The sequence below is a fragment of the Felis catus genome, chromosome A2 (assembly GCF_018350175.1).
Source record: "Felis catus isolate Fca126 chromosome A2, F.catus_Fca126_mat1.0, whole genome shotgun sequence".
Lineage (NCBI taxonomy): Eukaryota > Metazoa > Chordata > Mammalia > Carnivora > Felidae > Felis > Felis catus.
The window spans coordinates 69,901,388-69,917,486 of record NC_058369.1 but is presented as its reverse complement, the minus strand read 5'-3'; the positions used below and the strand labels follow the sequence as shown (position 1 = coordinate 69,917,486).

The 16,099-nt window shown below is 46.0% G+C and overlaps 1 protein-coding gene across 2 annotated transcripts in view; it reads right to left on the bottom strand.

Moving 5' to 3' along the window:
* Positions 1–16,099, bottom strand: part of EGFR (epidermal growth factor receptor) — a 210,939-nt gene that overhangs the window by 50,209 nt on the left and 144,631 nt on the right. For both annotated transcript variants that reach the window (XM_006929086.4, XM_045052148.1), the window contains exons 3-8: positions 15,232–15,415; positions 11,748–11,882; positions 8,240–8,308; positions 7,268–7,386; positions 5,524–5,665; positions 3,125–3,241 (exon numbers count right to left, since the gene is read on the bottom strand). In XM_006929086.4, coding sequence (XP_006929148.2) covers positions 3,125–3,241; positions 5,524–5,665; positions 7,268–7,386; positions 8,240–8,308; positions 11,748–11,882; positions 15,232–15,415 — 766 coding nt within the window. The remainder of the gene's footprint in view (positions 1–3,124; positions 3,242–5,523; positions 5,666–7,267; positions 7,387–8,239; positions 8,309–11,747; positions 11,883–15,231; positions 15,416–16,099) is intronic.

Below are 16,099 nucleotides of genomic sequence, written 5' to 3'. Positions count from 1 at the left end.
TGGTTTGTGTCCTTGGCAGTGCAATCCACGGCTGCCGCCAGCACCACCTCTGTCCGGCTCTCGTCAGGGCATTCCCCTAAAACTCAACACCTTTCCATTGTTCTAACCTGGTTACGTCTTTGTCATCCGTCTTACAGAAACAATGGGCACAGATGTTTTTTTTAATTAGTAAGAGTAAGGTGCATTCCTCTGAGGATGTTGAAAAATAGAATAAAGGGACCAAAATGACCAGAAATTCCACTCTAGGATATTTTGAAAAGTGTTCCTTCCAGCTATCCTCCGTGGTGATGACACGCCAGATATGTATTTTTTTTTCGCTTTTTCTGCTGTGAACATTCCTCATATCATATAAACTATTCGTTGAAGGTGATTGTTAATGGCTGTCTTATATTACATCTTAGGGAATACTGTAATAACTTTTATCAGATTAACTGCTGTTCTTCCCCTGTGTTTACTTGAGCCAAATGCTTTGATCTGTGTCCTATTGCTACATCAGTCTCAGATGCCCTTTTCCACACCCCGAGCCCATTTATTAATTTATATCCACTCCTAAATTTCCATCTCAAATGCCATCTCTGCCCTAAAGCCCATATTTATCTGCTGTAATTCTCCCTCTAGAATTTGCAGATAAATTTTGGTACCTATCTTCCAGACCTATCTTGACTTTGAAGTACAGTCACTGAAAATCTCATTGCTCAGGATAAGGTCCTATCCTGTCCTCCCCCTGGACTTCTAGGGGGTACAGTCAAGCCCCGCTGTCCCACTGCCCGCCTCTGTGCTCTGCTCCATTGGGAGTCCCTTGTCGCAAAGAACCTTCCACTCTGGCAGCCATGACTGTCCTGCTGGGTCTCTGGGCTCACTCTGTGTGCCAGCCTCCTCTCTGGTCTGGGGGTGGAGGGGGCTCCTCTAAGGACTCCTGTGTCGACTGGCTCACTCAAACCTTCTTGTGCGGCACCTAACACATTGTGGGTTGTGGGATTCATGGCCAGGCTTCTTTAGGATTCATAGGGTCTGGCTGACAATGGAGAATGAGGTGGCCATATAAGGACTTGCCATTTAATTACAGGTCTGGTAGAGAATTCCATGTGTTTGAGAGAATATTCATTCTCTCTCTCTTTCTCTCTCTCTCTCTGCTTGTGTGTGATGGTGGGGGCAGGGTTACTTTAATTCCTAAATTCAGAGATAAATTATGTACTCACCCCTAGACATTCCTGCACCGTTATCCTTACCCAGTGGTATTGCCCTATACCTGAAGGGCTCTGAATTTGGGATACGCAGAAAAATAGGTCAGAATCACTATAGGAGAATCAAACTGTTTACGTGTTTGAACACATAATGTGTTTGAACACAAAATGGACAAAACCAAACCCAAACCATCTCTGATTATGTCAGTCGTGCGAGGGCGCTGACAGTAACCCTCTCTTTCCTCAGCGGACTCTTCTCTCTTACTCCCTCTGTGCCAGGCGCCGCCCCACATTCTTATTTTCCTCCTTCTATGTCTCCTCTGCCAGACAGTTTCCTGAAGCCAAAGGACACTCATCCATCAGGGCACTGACCCGCCTGTCCCCCAGGGGTTATAAGACCGGGAAGAGGTGGACCGAGCCGACGAGCTCATGGGTCTGGCCTAGGACCAAGCTTGCATGAACTTCAAATCTTGGCTGTTATTCTTAGCTGTTGAAACTTGGGCAAGTCATTTAGACTCCCTGGTACTCGGTGTCCTCATCTGTAGAATGGGATCACGATAACACAGAGGTGTTGGGAGGGTTCAATGACATGGAGGCTAAGCTGGCCCCGTGGAGAATGCGTGTCAAATGTCTATGGGAGTAAAAAGGGGAGCAATCAGTTTCAACTGAAAAGACGGATAGCTTCACAGGGAAGGCGGCACCCGTGGATATCAAGGTAAGCAGCTGGGCACTGAGGTGCTGTTTATAACACCAAAATAGTGGAACAATCAAAATGAGCACATAAAGCGAGATCGGTTGAAAAAATTCAGGTGCAGCCACAGAGGGGAGCCTATGCGGCTGTACCGGAGAATGAAGAAGATTTACATGGACTCATCCGGAGTGATTTCTAGGATATATGAAGTTTAAGAAGCAAAGTACAAAGAGCATAGACAATAGCTTTTGAGCAGAAGACACGACTGGGACACAGGAGCCAGCTGTAGGGGCTCCCACTGGCCACATGTTGAGCTAATTTGAGCACCCAAAGGAACGACAGGAATGAATTACAAGAAATTGAATAAAGAAGGATTCCATGATCTCATGTAGGAGGTAAAAAAAAATTTTTTTTAAAGAATGCCAACTAATAAATGTAGAAGAAATGACAGAAATAGGAAGTCACTCTTTTATAACCACCCAAAAATCTTTTCTGATTTGTCATCATTAGTAATGAACTAACATGGCATCCTATGTCCCTTGCTGTGAGACAATGAGAGGAAATCAACATGACGTATAATACTCCTGCCCAAAAAAACTCAACGTGAATGTGACCATGAGGAAAAACAGCCAGTGAAGCCAAACTGAGGGACCTACTGCAAAATACCTGGCCTAGACTCTTCACATCAGGTCACGGAAGACAGGAGGAAAGCAAGTGGGGGGAGGGGAGCTGAGCCACAAATGTCAAGTAATGAAGAAAATGGGGGCAAGACATCTACCTGAAACCCATGATTGTTGATTGGTGTCTGGATTGAAAAGCAGCTAAATATGACATAATGGGGACAGAAAGAGGAAGTCTGAACTACGTAGAATACTAGGAAAGAGTATTGAGTCGATGTTCAACAATCCTGAGTGTGAACCTGGTCTTTCTTTACTTAGGAGAATGGCTCCCTTTGTAAGAAAATAGGCTGACAGATGTTCACTGCACCATACCTGCAATGTTTCTGGGGGTTCAAAAATTTTTACAAAAATGATAAAGTAAAAGCCCAAGTAGGAGCACACTAGCATTGAGGATACTCCAAAAACAGGGCACGGGACGAAGGAACAAATTTGCGAGCCTGAAGAAAAAGACTTGCTCAAATCTCTTCCCGAGTCTGATGCCGAGGGGGGTCCGGCGGAGGTAGGGCGGAAAACCCCCAGCTTCGTGACCAGAGAGAAAGCCTCATCCCCACCCCGTACAGGCCTCCTACCTTTACGGCAAGGCCCCTCACACTTTTTACACTTGCGGACGCCATCTTCCTCCACTTCGTAGCTGTCAGAACTGCAGGCACGGACACACGAACCGTGGTCTGTCACCACATAGTTACCTGGGGAGAGACAAGGAAAGGAAGGTGCTGAAAGCAGCAACAGGTGTTTCTGGGCCTCACACAGTTGTCACCTGTTCTCCTACAAAGGGGCGGATGAAAGGGGCCTATCATCCTCTGCTTTTATTTACTTTAAGGACAAAGAACGAAAGGTTGCAAACAGACAAGGTATCTAGTTCAAGAGTTTTTAACGGCTTACGCAGCCATGACATGGAGAAATAGATTTCAGCACGTAGGAGACGGACGTGTCAGGTAGAACGTGGTGTCTGCTCACAAGTTTGGAAACATCTCCTCACAGCTCATTTTTCTGGACGTTCTACCTTCAGGACCTATGGTTAAAGCCTGAATACTTATTAAAACTAAGTGACCCCGAACGAAGCCCACTCTTCCAGCGAAGCTGCCTCATCTGAGGATACGCATAATTCGTGTGGCAGACCTGCTGCCCTCTGTGGTTCTGTCCAGCCTGACAACCTTCCCTTTGCTGGGGGCTGGGACCACCAGCTGGTGCTGCATGAAACCAGGCACATGGGTCATCTTCCAAGCCTCCCCTCACGCTGACTTAATTTAACATAAATATCAATGTTTCTGGAGCTCTAAGTGTTCCTGTTTTGACTTCCCCCAGTATGTCCTCACACATATTTCTTGGACATTTGTAATTTTTCTTTCTGTAAATTGTCTGCTTTTCTCCCAGGTTCTGTTTTCCTGTGGATTTATTTATTTTTTTTTAATGTTTATTTATTTTTGAGAGAGAGAGACAGAGCGTGAGCAGGGGAGGAGCAGAGAGAGAGGGAGACACAGAATCCAAAGCAGGCTCCAGGCTCCGAGGCATCAGCACAGAGCCTGACGCGGGGCTCACACTCACCGACCATGAGATCAAGACCTGAGCCAAAGTTGGGCACTTAACTGACTGAGCCACCCAGGCGCCCTGTTTCCCTGTGGATTTTTATTTTTTATTTTTTAAAATTTTTTTAACATTTATTCATTTTTGAGAGTGAGAGAGACAGAGCATGAGCGGGGGAGGGGCAGAGAGAGAGGGAGACACAGAATCAGAAGCAGGCTTCAGGCTCTGAGCTATCAGCACAGGGCCCGACATGGGGCTTGAACTCATGGACTGTGAGATCATGACCTGAGCCAAGGTTGGATGCTTAGCTGACTGAGCCACCCAGGTGCCCCTCTTGTGGATTTTTAAACTCTACCTTATAAGCCCTCCATCAAAAATGATACCTGTATCATAATTGTGGCAATTTTTAGAAATTTTATTCAGTTAGTCCCATTACCATGGTGTACTGTTCAATTTGTAAATTATTTTTTCTGTATAGAATTTAAAGGTTTGCATGTCCACAAATCTGGTAGGGCAATGCTCCCTCTCATAATGGTGCCTACAATTGTTTTTTTCTCTTGGTTAACTTTCCCTCCTAGAAATTGGGAATGGTTTATAAAGCTTTTTTTTTTTTTTAATTTTTTTTTCAACGTTTATTTATTTTTGGGACAGAGAGAGACACAGCATGAACGGGGGAGGGGCAGAGAGAGAGGGAGACACAGAATCGGAACCAGGCTTCAGGCTCTGAGCCATCAGCCCAGAGCCTGACGCGGGGCTCGAACTCACGGACCGTGAGATCGTGACCTGGCTGAAGTCGGACGCTTAACCAACTGCACCACCCAGGCGCCCCTAAAAAGGTTTTTAATTAGACAACTCTACACTTTCTCTTTTAGGACATAATTCCTATCACCATTTCCCTGAATACTATAGCCATCTGTAGAGGGCAAATACAAATAAGCAAAACCCAATCCAAAGCAATTAAAACAAAAGAAACCAATACACAAAATCCCTCCTGTGCAGTGTTAGAACCCCTAGAAGGCACAATTTTGACCAGGATTTTAACCACTAAAGAGGGCGGGTCTTGTGACACACTCTCTAACTTAGGTCTACTGGGGCAAGAGCTAAACAGTGAAATGACCCAGTGGCCATGGGTTTGTGCCAATCAGACAACTGATATTCTGGACCAGTACAGCTGGACCTCGGTCCCAGGGTGTGTTTCTTGTCCTGGCCACCATGGATGTGAAAACTGACGGTGGTGAACAGGGCACCAGCCATCGCCTGTCACCTGTGGCAGTGTCCTAACCTGTCCCCTATACCGTTGGACAGGCCTATGGTCACCTGTCTGTGAGGCAAACATACGGACAAAAAGATTACCCAAGACAGAGGGACTCAAGGATTCTAGTAGGAGACAAAACAGGAAATGGATGCCTGATAACTGAAAGGGTTTTGGATGTGATGAACTCACGGGGGCATTTCTTCACACAGGTGGCACCAAAGCTGTATTTTCCCTCTGGGTTGACGTCCATCTGGTAGGTGGTGGGGTTGTAGAGCATGAGTGGCGGGCAGGTGTCCTTGCACGTGGCTTCATCCCGGAACTTGCGGCAGACCTGTTCACAGGAGGGACATGCACTGGTCAAACTGGCAAGGACGCTCAGCACTGTGTCAATTCTGTGCAGAAAGCTCAGGTTATAGTTCCCAATGTCCAGGAATTTGATTCAAGCAAAAAAAGAAGACAAAAACAAGCAAAAAAAAAAAAAAAAAAAAAAACTGGCCAAGTACTTTCAGTAGAGTCAGAAAGACCTTTTTCTTAAAAGTATGATTTTTCTTACACTGTCTTAGCTGTGATAATTTATGGTTTATGATGGAAAAAAATACATCTTTATTAACTACGAAAGGATGCAGGAATTCACATACTAGAGTGAGAACTATAGAGTGAAATTATTTTTAAACTCAATTTACATTGGGTTTCCTTATAAGCAACACTTGAGGATATATGTTAAACATTTATTTTTTATTTTTATTTTGGGGCAGGGCAGAGGCAAAGGGAGACAAAGAATCTCAAGCAGGTTCCAGGCCCAGCATGGAGCCTGACGCAGGGCTCGATCTCGTGACTGTGAGATCATGACCTGAGCCGAAATCAAAGGTCTGACACTTACTGGATTGAGCCATCAAGGTGCCCCATTTTTTAAAAAGCATTTTATTTTTACTTTTATTTTTTTTGAGACAGAGATTAAGAGAGAGAGACAGAGGCAGAGGCAGAGAGAGGATCTCAGCAGGCTTCACACCCAGCGCAGAGCCTGGAGGATATATTTTAGCACTTACTGCCAAATTACAGATAACCTTGATGAGGAAGGGTACCATGCAGAGGGGACCAGACCATATATGGTCATGGCCCTGAGACCTGCATGCCATCTCCCTTCCAGGGGCACATTACAATCAGCCCAGACGAACCAAGTCAAAATCCTGGCCAGGTCCAGCCTCTGAACTTTAAAAATCCTCCCTTCCCTCAAATTGGGAGTCTTCTGGATTCCACGTTAGGTGGGCCTCCTCGCCCGGAGCCCACAAGGGCGTCATAGCACTTGGTGCTGCCTCCAGACTCACATCTGCCAGCCCTGGTGTCTCCAGGACTCCCATGGTGCCCACAATTGAGGTACCACCTACATGTGGTGCCCACAGCCCCTGGGACACAAGGCTTTTGTCAGGGCTTTGTAGTAACAGGGACAAAAGCGACTGCTTCAAGACCTTGTGTCGGGGGTGTGGGCAGAGGCTCTGAGCTGTGGTGGAACAAGCAGAGGGACTCGGTCAGAAGATCCAAACATAGCTCCAAGCCGTGCTGAGATCCATGTGGCTCTGGATGTGTCGCGTAACGCCTCTGTATCCAGGTTGGGGGCCTTACGAAATCAACTCCACAGGTTTATACTGAGACTGACATGGAACAATAAAGAGTGTGAGAACAGTGCTGCTGGCCGCAATACACGTTAACCCCAGAGAGCTCGTATTCATTCTGATGCTCATTCGATGCCCAGGTCCCGGTTATGGATGCACATGCGCTGTGTCACCTAACAGGTGGGTATTTGCTATCCATCGTTGTCAGGGGAGGAAACCGGGGCACAGAGGGGTCATATGATTTGCCTGAAGTCACAAGGTGAGTGGTGAAGGCGGAACGATACCAGATGCTGTGGTCGGGCTGGGGGAGGGGTGAGCCTTACCAGGCAGTCGCTCTCTCGGGGCCCCGTGCAGCCGGCAGCACACTGGTTATGGCAGCAGTCGCTGGGGGACCTGCCGCGGCAGCGCCCGGAACACTGCTGGGCGCAGATGATTTTGGTCACTGAAAAGGAGCAAAAGTCACCTGTGAGCTGAAGAGCCAGGGAAGGGTCATTCCTCAGGAACCTTGCAGAGCACTTGGAAACAGATGAAAACGTGAACCAGGTGATGAATTTAGTGATTCCCGGCTCGTTAAAATGTTCCCAAACATTCACGCTCTGCCTAATAACACTGAATCATGACATTTCTTTATTGCGCCTCTGTTTTCTACTTATTTTTAATCACTTAGAAGAACTAACCAGATCAAGTCTAGACTTCTGGACCTGCTCGATAATTACATGTTAGTTAGAACTGAGATTCTGGATGATATGGAAAGCACATCAAATAACAGAAATGCTGCCAGAAAGGAGTGTTTAAAAGGGCGAAACCCTCACATCACAATTAAACTGAAGGACAGATAATGAACTTGTAAGGTGACAGCTCCCCAGATCCCTAGGCCACCCATGCTCGTAAACTAGGATTCCTGCAGAAAAACCCTCCTGAGAAGCATTCCTCCTGCTTCTGTATAGGCGGGCTCCCAAGAGAGAGAAAATAAGAAGTGTTGTGACGCTCAGGTAACATGGCCGAGTCTTCTGTTCCCAAGGAAGATCTGCCAAACATACTGCTCAAAGAGAGTGGCTGGATGCGTGTGGCTGGCTTTCACTCACTTATGACAGGCTGGAGTGCCCCAGAGAGCCTACTCTGGATTAACTGCATGCGGGGAGATCTGCAAGAATGTCATTCACATAACTGCTCACATCTGGCCTTAAAACAAGACTGCGTTTAGGAATCTTCAAAGGGAAAACACATACAGTTCGCTAAGCATAAGGGGAAGAAGGTGGGCACACATTTATCCGAAATTTTGTTTGCTGACTTACATTTCTGGCAATTCTCCTTTCCCGGACCCCAGCAGCTTCCATTGGGACATCCTGGATCACACTTTTGGCCTAAAATGTAAAGGTAATAGTTGAATTCGTATCTCAGAGGAAGCAAGCAGGCTGATGGCAGGGACTGCTCAAACCCCTGAGCAACATGATGTTCTAGAAACAAGGAACAGCTTTCACATTTCTTATTCTCTGTTTATTTGCTGGTTGACTTGTAAGATGATTCAAAAGACTTTGATAAGAAAAAAAAAAGATGAACCACGTTCTGCTTTTATTTACATTTCAGCTGTAGAAACTGAGGCAGAGAGTAATTATGGACTTGTCACAGGCTATGAAGACTGGAATTCAAATGAGCTCAATGGTCCAGTTTCCCATATTTGTTTAAGCTTGGGAGAAGTTTTCAGCTTCTCCCATGACATTAAGTGTGTCTAATCTGGTGGGGCTGTTATGCACCCACTACATTCTCAGTATTTTTACTAGCATGGTTGTACCATAATTTCTTTAACCAATCTCTTATTTTTAGATATATAAGTTCCTTCCAAAATCCATTATAAATAAGGCTGCAAGGAATATTTTTGTACAAAAATAATTTTTTTATATCCTATAATTTTCATTCTCCTTATTATTTTTTCTTATTATTCCTAGACATGAAGTTCATAGGTCGGGGGGTGGGGCATACTTTAAAGCTTCAATACATATTGCCAAAATTCTATCCCTGACCATGTTTTATTAATTTATAGGCCCACAAGAAGAATATGAGAATTTCTGCTTCTCCATACCCTTCCTGATCTGAGTATCTAAAAATCAAAAGGAATCCAAATATTTAGCAAAGACAAAAATGATGCTTCTTTGTTTTATATTGACCCTTTTAAAATTACAGTAAGAAATAACTTCTTACTTTATTTCTTGGCCATCTTGTGTGTGGGGAGATACAAACTGTTCATGTCTTTGGCCCATTTTTCTTTTTTTATTGGGAGGTTCACCTTTTTCTTGGGATTCCTAAGACTGCTTTATACATTCTTATCATCAAGAATATTAGCCCTTTCCAAGGCAAGCAGATGACGCACAATATTTTCTGTTTGTCGTTAACGCGGTTTATGGTATCTGACTGGCTTTTTTCCAACTTGATATGACACACATTCACCTTTAAGTTTCCTTCTAGCACTTACATATACATTCAGTGATTTATTACATATGATTTGGGATTGATATGTATGTACAAAGTGGATGATTGATTTATTTTAGTTTCCTCTTAAGTAAACCCACCTGATATAACTTTGATTGCCAAACAAATCAACAATAACATAGTGTAGGGGCACCCTGGGTAACCTTTCTGAATCTCAAATCCATTGTCCATGAAATACTTAAATCACCTTATCAGATTTTTTTGGCTAAAAATTTAAGAAGACAAGTTCTCAGAAGGTATGTGTGGCCTGAAAAGGGCTGGAAAGGGAAGGGCTTCCCTTTCCACAAGGACAGCAGCAGACTCCTGCACTTGTCGCCGGTCAGGGGATTAATAAGGATGGCCGGGGAATGGTGTTCCTTTTTAAAACAATCATTACAGTTCTGTCACTTTGACATTTTCTCCTTAACAGTTAAATAATTCTGGAGGAATTTACTGGATAATGAATTCTTCCCTTATTTGCTTGAAATGTCATTTCTTCATGGACATTTAATTTAGCAAGGTTTATTCTTACTGTCTTTCTCTTACATATTGGTGGCTTATTGTTACATATCTATTCTTGACCCAATATCCTATCAGATTGCAATTTGTGGCTTTGTTGTATTTGAATCTTGCTATTGCGTGCACCTGTCATTCTTCCTTCCCAACACTTTTTTCCGGGTCTTTCCCATGGTCTTGGTGTGATGGGGGCACGTGTGCCATTCAGGCTGTCTGACCTCATGTACAGGAAACCCATATAAGCCTCACAGCCTTCCTGTGTCAGTTTTTGTTTTTGTTGTTGTCGTCATAAATGTGCATGATTTAACTTCCTCATTGTCCATCAGATAGCTAGGGAAAGGTTAACCTTGATGTGATGGATAACACAAAATCTTGTGTCGTAAAATACAGGTTTCAGTTTCTTGCAAACACAGTAGGTGCCCTGCTGAGTATGTGTGGGAATAATCTACTTATCAAACCAAGGGGCTCAAAACCCATGTTCATAGCAGCGTTGTTCGTAATTGTCAACAGATGGAAGCAACGCAAAAGCGCATCAACTAATGAACGGAGAAACAAAGCATGTGGGATGTGGGTACGTATACACATGCAACAGAATACTGTTCATCCACATCAAGGTAAGAAATTCTGATGTATGCTACAACATGGATGAAACTCGTGGACATTATAAGTGATCGAAGCCAGCCACAAAAAGACAAAAACTATGTGACCCGACCTGTACGCGCTCCCTAGAATAGCCACACTCACACCGACAGAAAGTAGCACAGTGGCTGCCATGGGCTGGGGGCAGGGACGGGGAGTTAATGTTTGGTGGGGACACGGTTTCAGTTTCGTGAGATGAAAAGAGTTTTAAAGAATGGAGGGTGGTGATGATTGCACCACGGTGTGAATGTACTTAATACCAGTGAACTGTATACTTAAAAATGGTTAAGATGGTAAATTTTACGTTAGAGGTATTTCACCACAACGAACAAACAAACAAATCAGTAAGATTAAGTGAAATCCCCACAAAGGGGCTCCAGTCAATTTTGAAGAGCCGTGTGCGCTCCAAATTCTTTGAGACCAAAGAAAACAACAACAACAACAACAACAACAACCAGAAAAAAAACCCAAACAAAAACATGCATCCATGGCATAGTTTAGGGAAACAGAGAAGCAGGAAATGGGGATGGCTTCTTATTTTAAAGGATTGAAAGACGAGGGAGATCAGGAAGGCGGATGCTTAGCGGAGCCTGGTAACTGTAGGCAAGCGTCTGCAGATTCCCACACAGCACTGCCAGGGAGCCAAGGGGTACAGCCTTGACCTATAGCCTGGCCCCCTGCCAGCCTCTCCCTGGCACAGGCCGCTTTACTGATGAATGGCAGTGACTAGGTCATGGGCATTAGGGGGAATACGGACAGACTCCCGCCCTGTGTGCTGTGCCCAACCTTGCCTGAGGCTCCGTGTAGGAGGGCGGAGGTCAGCTTAGTGCTTCCGGAGGGACCTGGCATCACTCTGAGGCTCAGCAGCAAGTCAGACGCACACAAAAGTTTGGTCTGCCTCCTCCAGCCAGGACGGGAGAACCCCCCCCTGCCAGGACTCAACAGCCACACGAGGGCTCAACTGTCTCAGGGGTGATCTGCCAAAACAGACTTCCCTCTGTCTTAAATAGGTGCTCTTCTCGTGGGCAGATCAACTGTCGCTAGATATCTTGGGTTTAGATTAATGTGACTTAAACAATGGCTCGGCTTTCCGCCACCCACACCCCCTCCCGACCCCAAAGCACCACGGCTCTGTCCCACCACAGGAGCTACAGGCAGAGGGGACGTCTGTAGAACACTTACAGTTGCCCACGTGGTTCTGGAAGTCCATCGACATGTTGCTTATGAAATCATTGTCAACGATATCCCGCCACTGGATGGTTTCCACGTTGCAGAGGACAGGGTTGTTGCTGAACCGCACAGCGCCTTGCAGGATTTCTGCATGTGCAAAGAACCTCAGTCAGCCATCTGCCACGTCTTTACACTCCCACAAAGTACATATGCATTTCTTTACATTTTGGGTCCTGCTAAAATGCCAGTGTGCAAACGAGACTCCCCATAGAGCTTTAGTGGGGGCAGCTGAAAAATGAGTTGATGATAGTGCCTTGGAGGAGTTAGGTTCCCCCCACCCCGAAATGGGCCTTCAATCAGCAAACTATCAGAATTCAGAAATGTGGGGAGGAAGGAAGCTGTACGATGATGTGAAGGGGCAACCAGGAAGGCAGGGCCACGGCAGTCACTCACTGTGGGCCGGGGAGGCCAGGAGAGGGGGCGATGCTGTGAGCTGCCTCTGAGCTCCTCACTGGAGAAAGCGGGGTGGGGGTGGGGTGGGCAGTGAAGGGGTCTGAGAAGAATCTACATGCATGATGAAGACATGGCAGACACTGGGAATGCAAATGGCATGAAAAAAAACGTATGATTGTTTCAAAGGAAGAACTGATAGGACAGGAAAAATCAGGGCAGATTAAGAAGAGATTCGAAAGTGAGCAAAGGGAGAGCGCTGCGTCGATGACATTAGACAGAAACAGTGGCACGAAACACTGCAGCAAGAGCTGTGGACCCTGCGAGGATGAAGCACATCTAGTTGCCGACAGGCAAGGGGAGCAGGGCAGGTCACATGACGAGGTCACGCCACAGAAGACCGTGCATGCCATGCGACAGGGCCAGGTACTCTGCTAGTTGATTCAAACACATTATCTTAATTAATCTTCAGAATGGTCCCAGGACTCTCTGTGCACAAAGTACCATCATGGAAAAGGAAGGGGTCTCGAAGAAGGGGTCTGAGGCTGCTGGAAAGAATGGCATTTCGCAGAACACAGACAGGAGTGGACTCTGAAGGAGCACGGAGCGAGGGCGCAGTCGGCTTTCTCTCGCCAGGAGACCACAGCCAGCGTGTGTCGGTGAGACAGGCGGGCATTTTCCTCGGCGGGTGGTGGGGAACAAAGGAATCACGGAAGGAAGGCTGGGAGGTCCAAAGGGCCAAGTTGTGGAGCTTTGGGTATAAAGTCAGAGATGACAGCAGGACCATCAAGAGAGAACCTCCGGCCAGGAGGCAGCCAGAGTGGAGAGGACGAATCTCTGATGAGAGGTCAGCACTGGATACGCACACTAGGGGCATCAGAGCTGCTGCGACAATCAGGACAACAGACCACGATGGCAAGAAAGAGTGCGCGATGGAAGGTCACGGTGGGGCCGTACAGAGTACCTACGATCTCCAATCACGACAAGGAAAAGGAAGGCAGCAAAGGTGCCGGGCAATTCAGGTGCCCCTGCCTAGGCAGAGAGCACCTAGAAGAGAAAGAGGTGATCCATCTTTGTCATACCTTTAACTTTCAGTATTTCGTGATTATATACCTGGTGGTGGGCCCTGAGTTAATTATTAACAACAGTACTTAATATTAAAAAATTCACAATAATTACTTAATAACATTAACGAATCCGCATTTCTACAACCCCATGCCAGCCCCAGAAATAATACCAACAATGGGAGTAACTTCTAAGTGCTTTTTCTATGGCAATCCACTTAATTTTCTCAACACCCCTAGGATGTGTGCTACCATTGCTACCCACATTTTTTTTTTTTTTTAAATTTATTTTTGGGACAGAGAGAGACAGAGCATGAACGGGGGAGGGCCAGAGAGAGGGAGACACAGAATCGGAAACAGGCTCCAGGCTCTGAGCCATCAGCCCAGAGCCTGACGCGGGGCTCGAACTCACGGACGGTGAGATCGTGACCTGGCTGAAGTCGGACGCTTAACCGACTGCGCCACCCAGGCGCCCCGCTACCCACATTTTTAAAGAGGAGGAAACTGAGACACAGAGAGAATCTGCTCCAGGGGCATCTGGCTGGTGAGTGATGGAGGCAGGGGCTGGAGCCCAGACAGTCTGGCTCCAGGGTCCACGCTCTTAACCACATCTGCCTGTCACCATGAGATAGCATGAGGCCAGACAGGCAGATTGAGACACGCTAAATGCACATACTCTTTCGCAAAATGTGTAAATAGCACAAATTAGTATTAGCGTAAACACAGACCGTGTGTGTGGGCGCTCTGAGCAGCTAAAACGGTGGGTGGAAAGTCTTAGGGCGGTTTTATAGAATGGCCAAACCAGGAGCCCCGCTCGTGTGGTGTGCCAGCCGCCCGCACGCCCGGGTTTGGATGTGTTGGCACATTCCAGCACTGTTGCCTGTCAGGCCTCCACCATCCCCAGGTCTCTGTCTTGCATCCTCTGCCGTCACCCCCGCTCCCCTCACTTTCCTGGTGAGCCCCCTTCTCATCAGAACTGCACGGCATGTGGGAAGGGTAAGGACTCTGGGGGCAGACATTTGGTGGCCATTCCTGGCCATTTTTTCACTAACTTGGGACCTTAAGAGAGTTACTTTGCCACCATATCTTTATGTATAAACTGGTGGGAGTTTAAACGCCTGCCCTGAGGGGAGGTGGTGAGCACGGAGTTCCTGATTTAACGTGAGCGGCACCGTGCCTGCCACATAGTGAGGGCACGGTCGTCATTATCTTCAGTTTTGTTTAAATCCACTTCCTGTCTCTTCTATGATCTTCCTTAGTTTCCACTCAGAGGATCTTCACAAGTGTCCTACTCAGAGGAATTCAAACTTCTTCTGTAATCACGTCATTCCCTGCCCTTAACTTACAGATCAATTTCTGTATAACAGCATTATGCCAAACACGGTCTCAAATAGGGGTTGGTTTTTAATGTGTATCCCTTATACCCGAGGTCCAGGTAGTAAGATAGGCAGTTTATTCACTCCCTAGGCACAGAAAGCCTGCATGGATATTTTTCCATGAATATAAAGGAAGTGGTACCTGGCTTAAATCTTCTCTTAACATTCATCAGCTACCATCTTCTTAAAAACTTCCATCTACTGTATCTTGCACACAGTTGGCACTCAATACCTTTGTATTTGGTGAATAAAAGTCTTCTCGAGTGGCATTAAGAAAAGTGACAGGTTCACTGAGGGGATGCCTGGGTGGCTCACTTGGTTAAGCATCCAACTCTTGATGTCGGCTCAGGTCATGATCTCATGGTTTGTGAGCTTGAGCCCCGTGTGGGGCTCTGTGCTGACAGTGCGGAGCCTGTTTGGGATTCTCTCTTTCTCCCTCTCTCTCTCTGCCCCTCCCCTACTCATGCACGCTCTCACTCTCTCTCTCTCTCTCTCTCTCAAAATAAATTAACTTAAAAAACAAAAGAAAAGAAAAGTGACAGTTTCGCTGAGTACCACCTGAGTGGCTCTCTGCACCCACAGCCTCCCTGTACCCTGGCCTCTCACCATGTAAGTTTCTCATGGGCAGCTCCCGCAGTCCGGTTTTATTTGTGCCATAGTTGGATAAGACAGATAAGGCATGGGTGTTTTCATAGAGCACATTTCCTCGGATGATCTGCAGGTTTTCCAAGGGAATCTTCTCCACTGTGTTGAGGGCAATGAGTACATAGCCGGCAACCTCTTGGATGGTCTAAGGAGAGAAAACATGAACACGTTATTTCTCTTGTGAAGAAGTCAAGAATGCAAGATCTAAAATGGGTCAAGAAAGCCCAGGGCACCTACGTGAGCTATGCACATGAGTGCTGACAAACATAAAGCATGTAGATAACTACAGTGGGGACATGGGAGGTGACAGAATTTACGATGACTCCTGTACTTTCACCTCTTGAGCCAAAGGGCAATGTACATTATTCAGGAATGCTGTGACTCATTTTACTTGGTGTTCAATATACTCAGAAGAGAATGAAAATGTTTTATTAATTCATTTTGTGTCTTTCTTGCATGCTTTCTTATTAGAAAAAAAGAAAAAGAAAGAAAGGAAGGAAGGAAGGGAGGGAGGAAGAAAGAAAGAAAGAGAGAAAGAAAGAAAGAAAGAAAGAAAGAAAGAAAGAAAGAAAGAAAGAGAGAAAGAAAGAAAGGAAGGAAAGAAGAAAGAAAGAAGGAAAGAAAGAAAGGAAGAAACGGAGGGAGGGAGAAAGGAAGGAAGGAAGGAAGGAAGGAAGGAAGGAAGGAAGGAAGGAAGGAAGGAAGGAAGGAAGGAAGAAAAAGAAAGAAAGAAAAGAAGAAAGAAAGGAAGAAAGAAAAGAAAGAGAAGCCCAGAAGGAGGCCAATCAAATCCAAAGTTCAACTATCACCAACATCTGAAGCCTTCCCA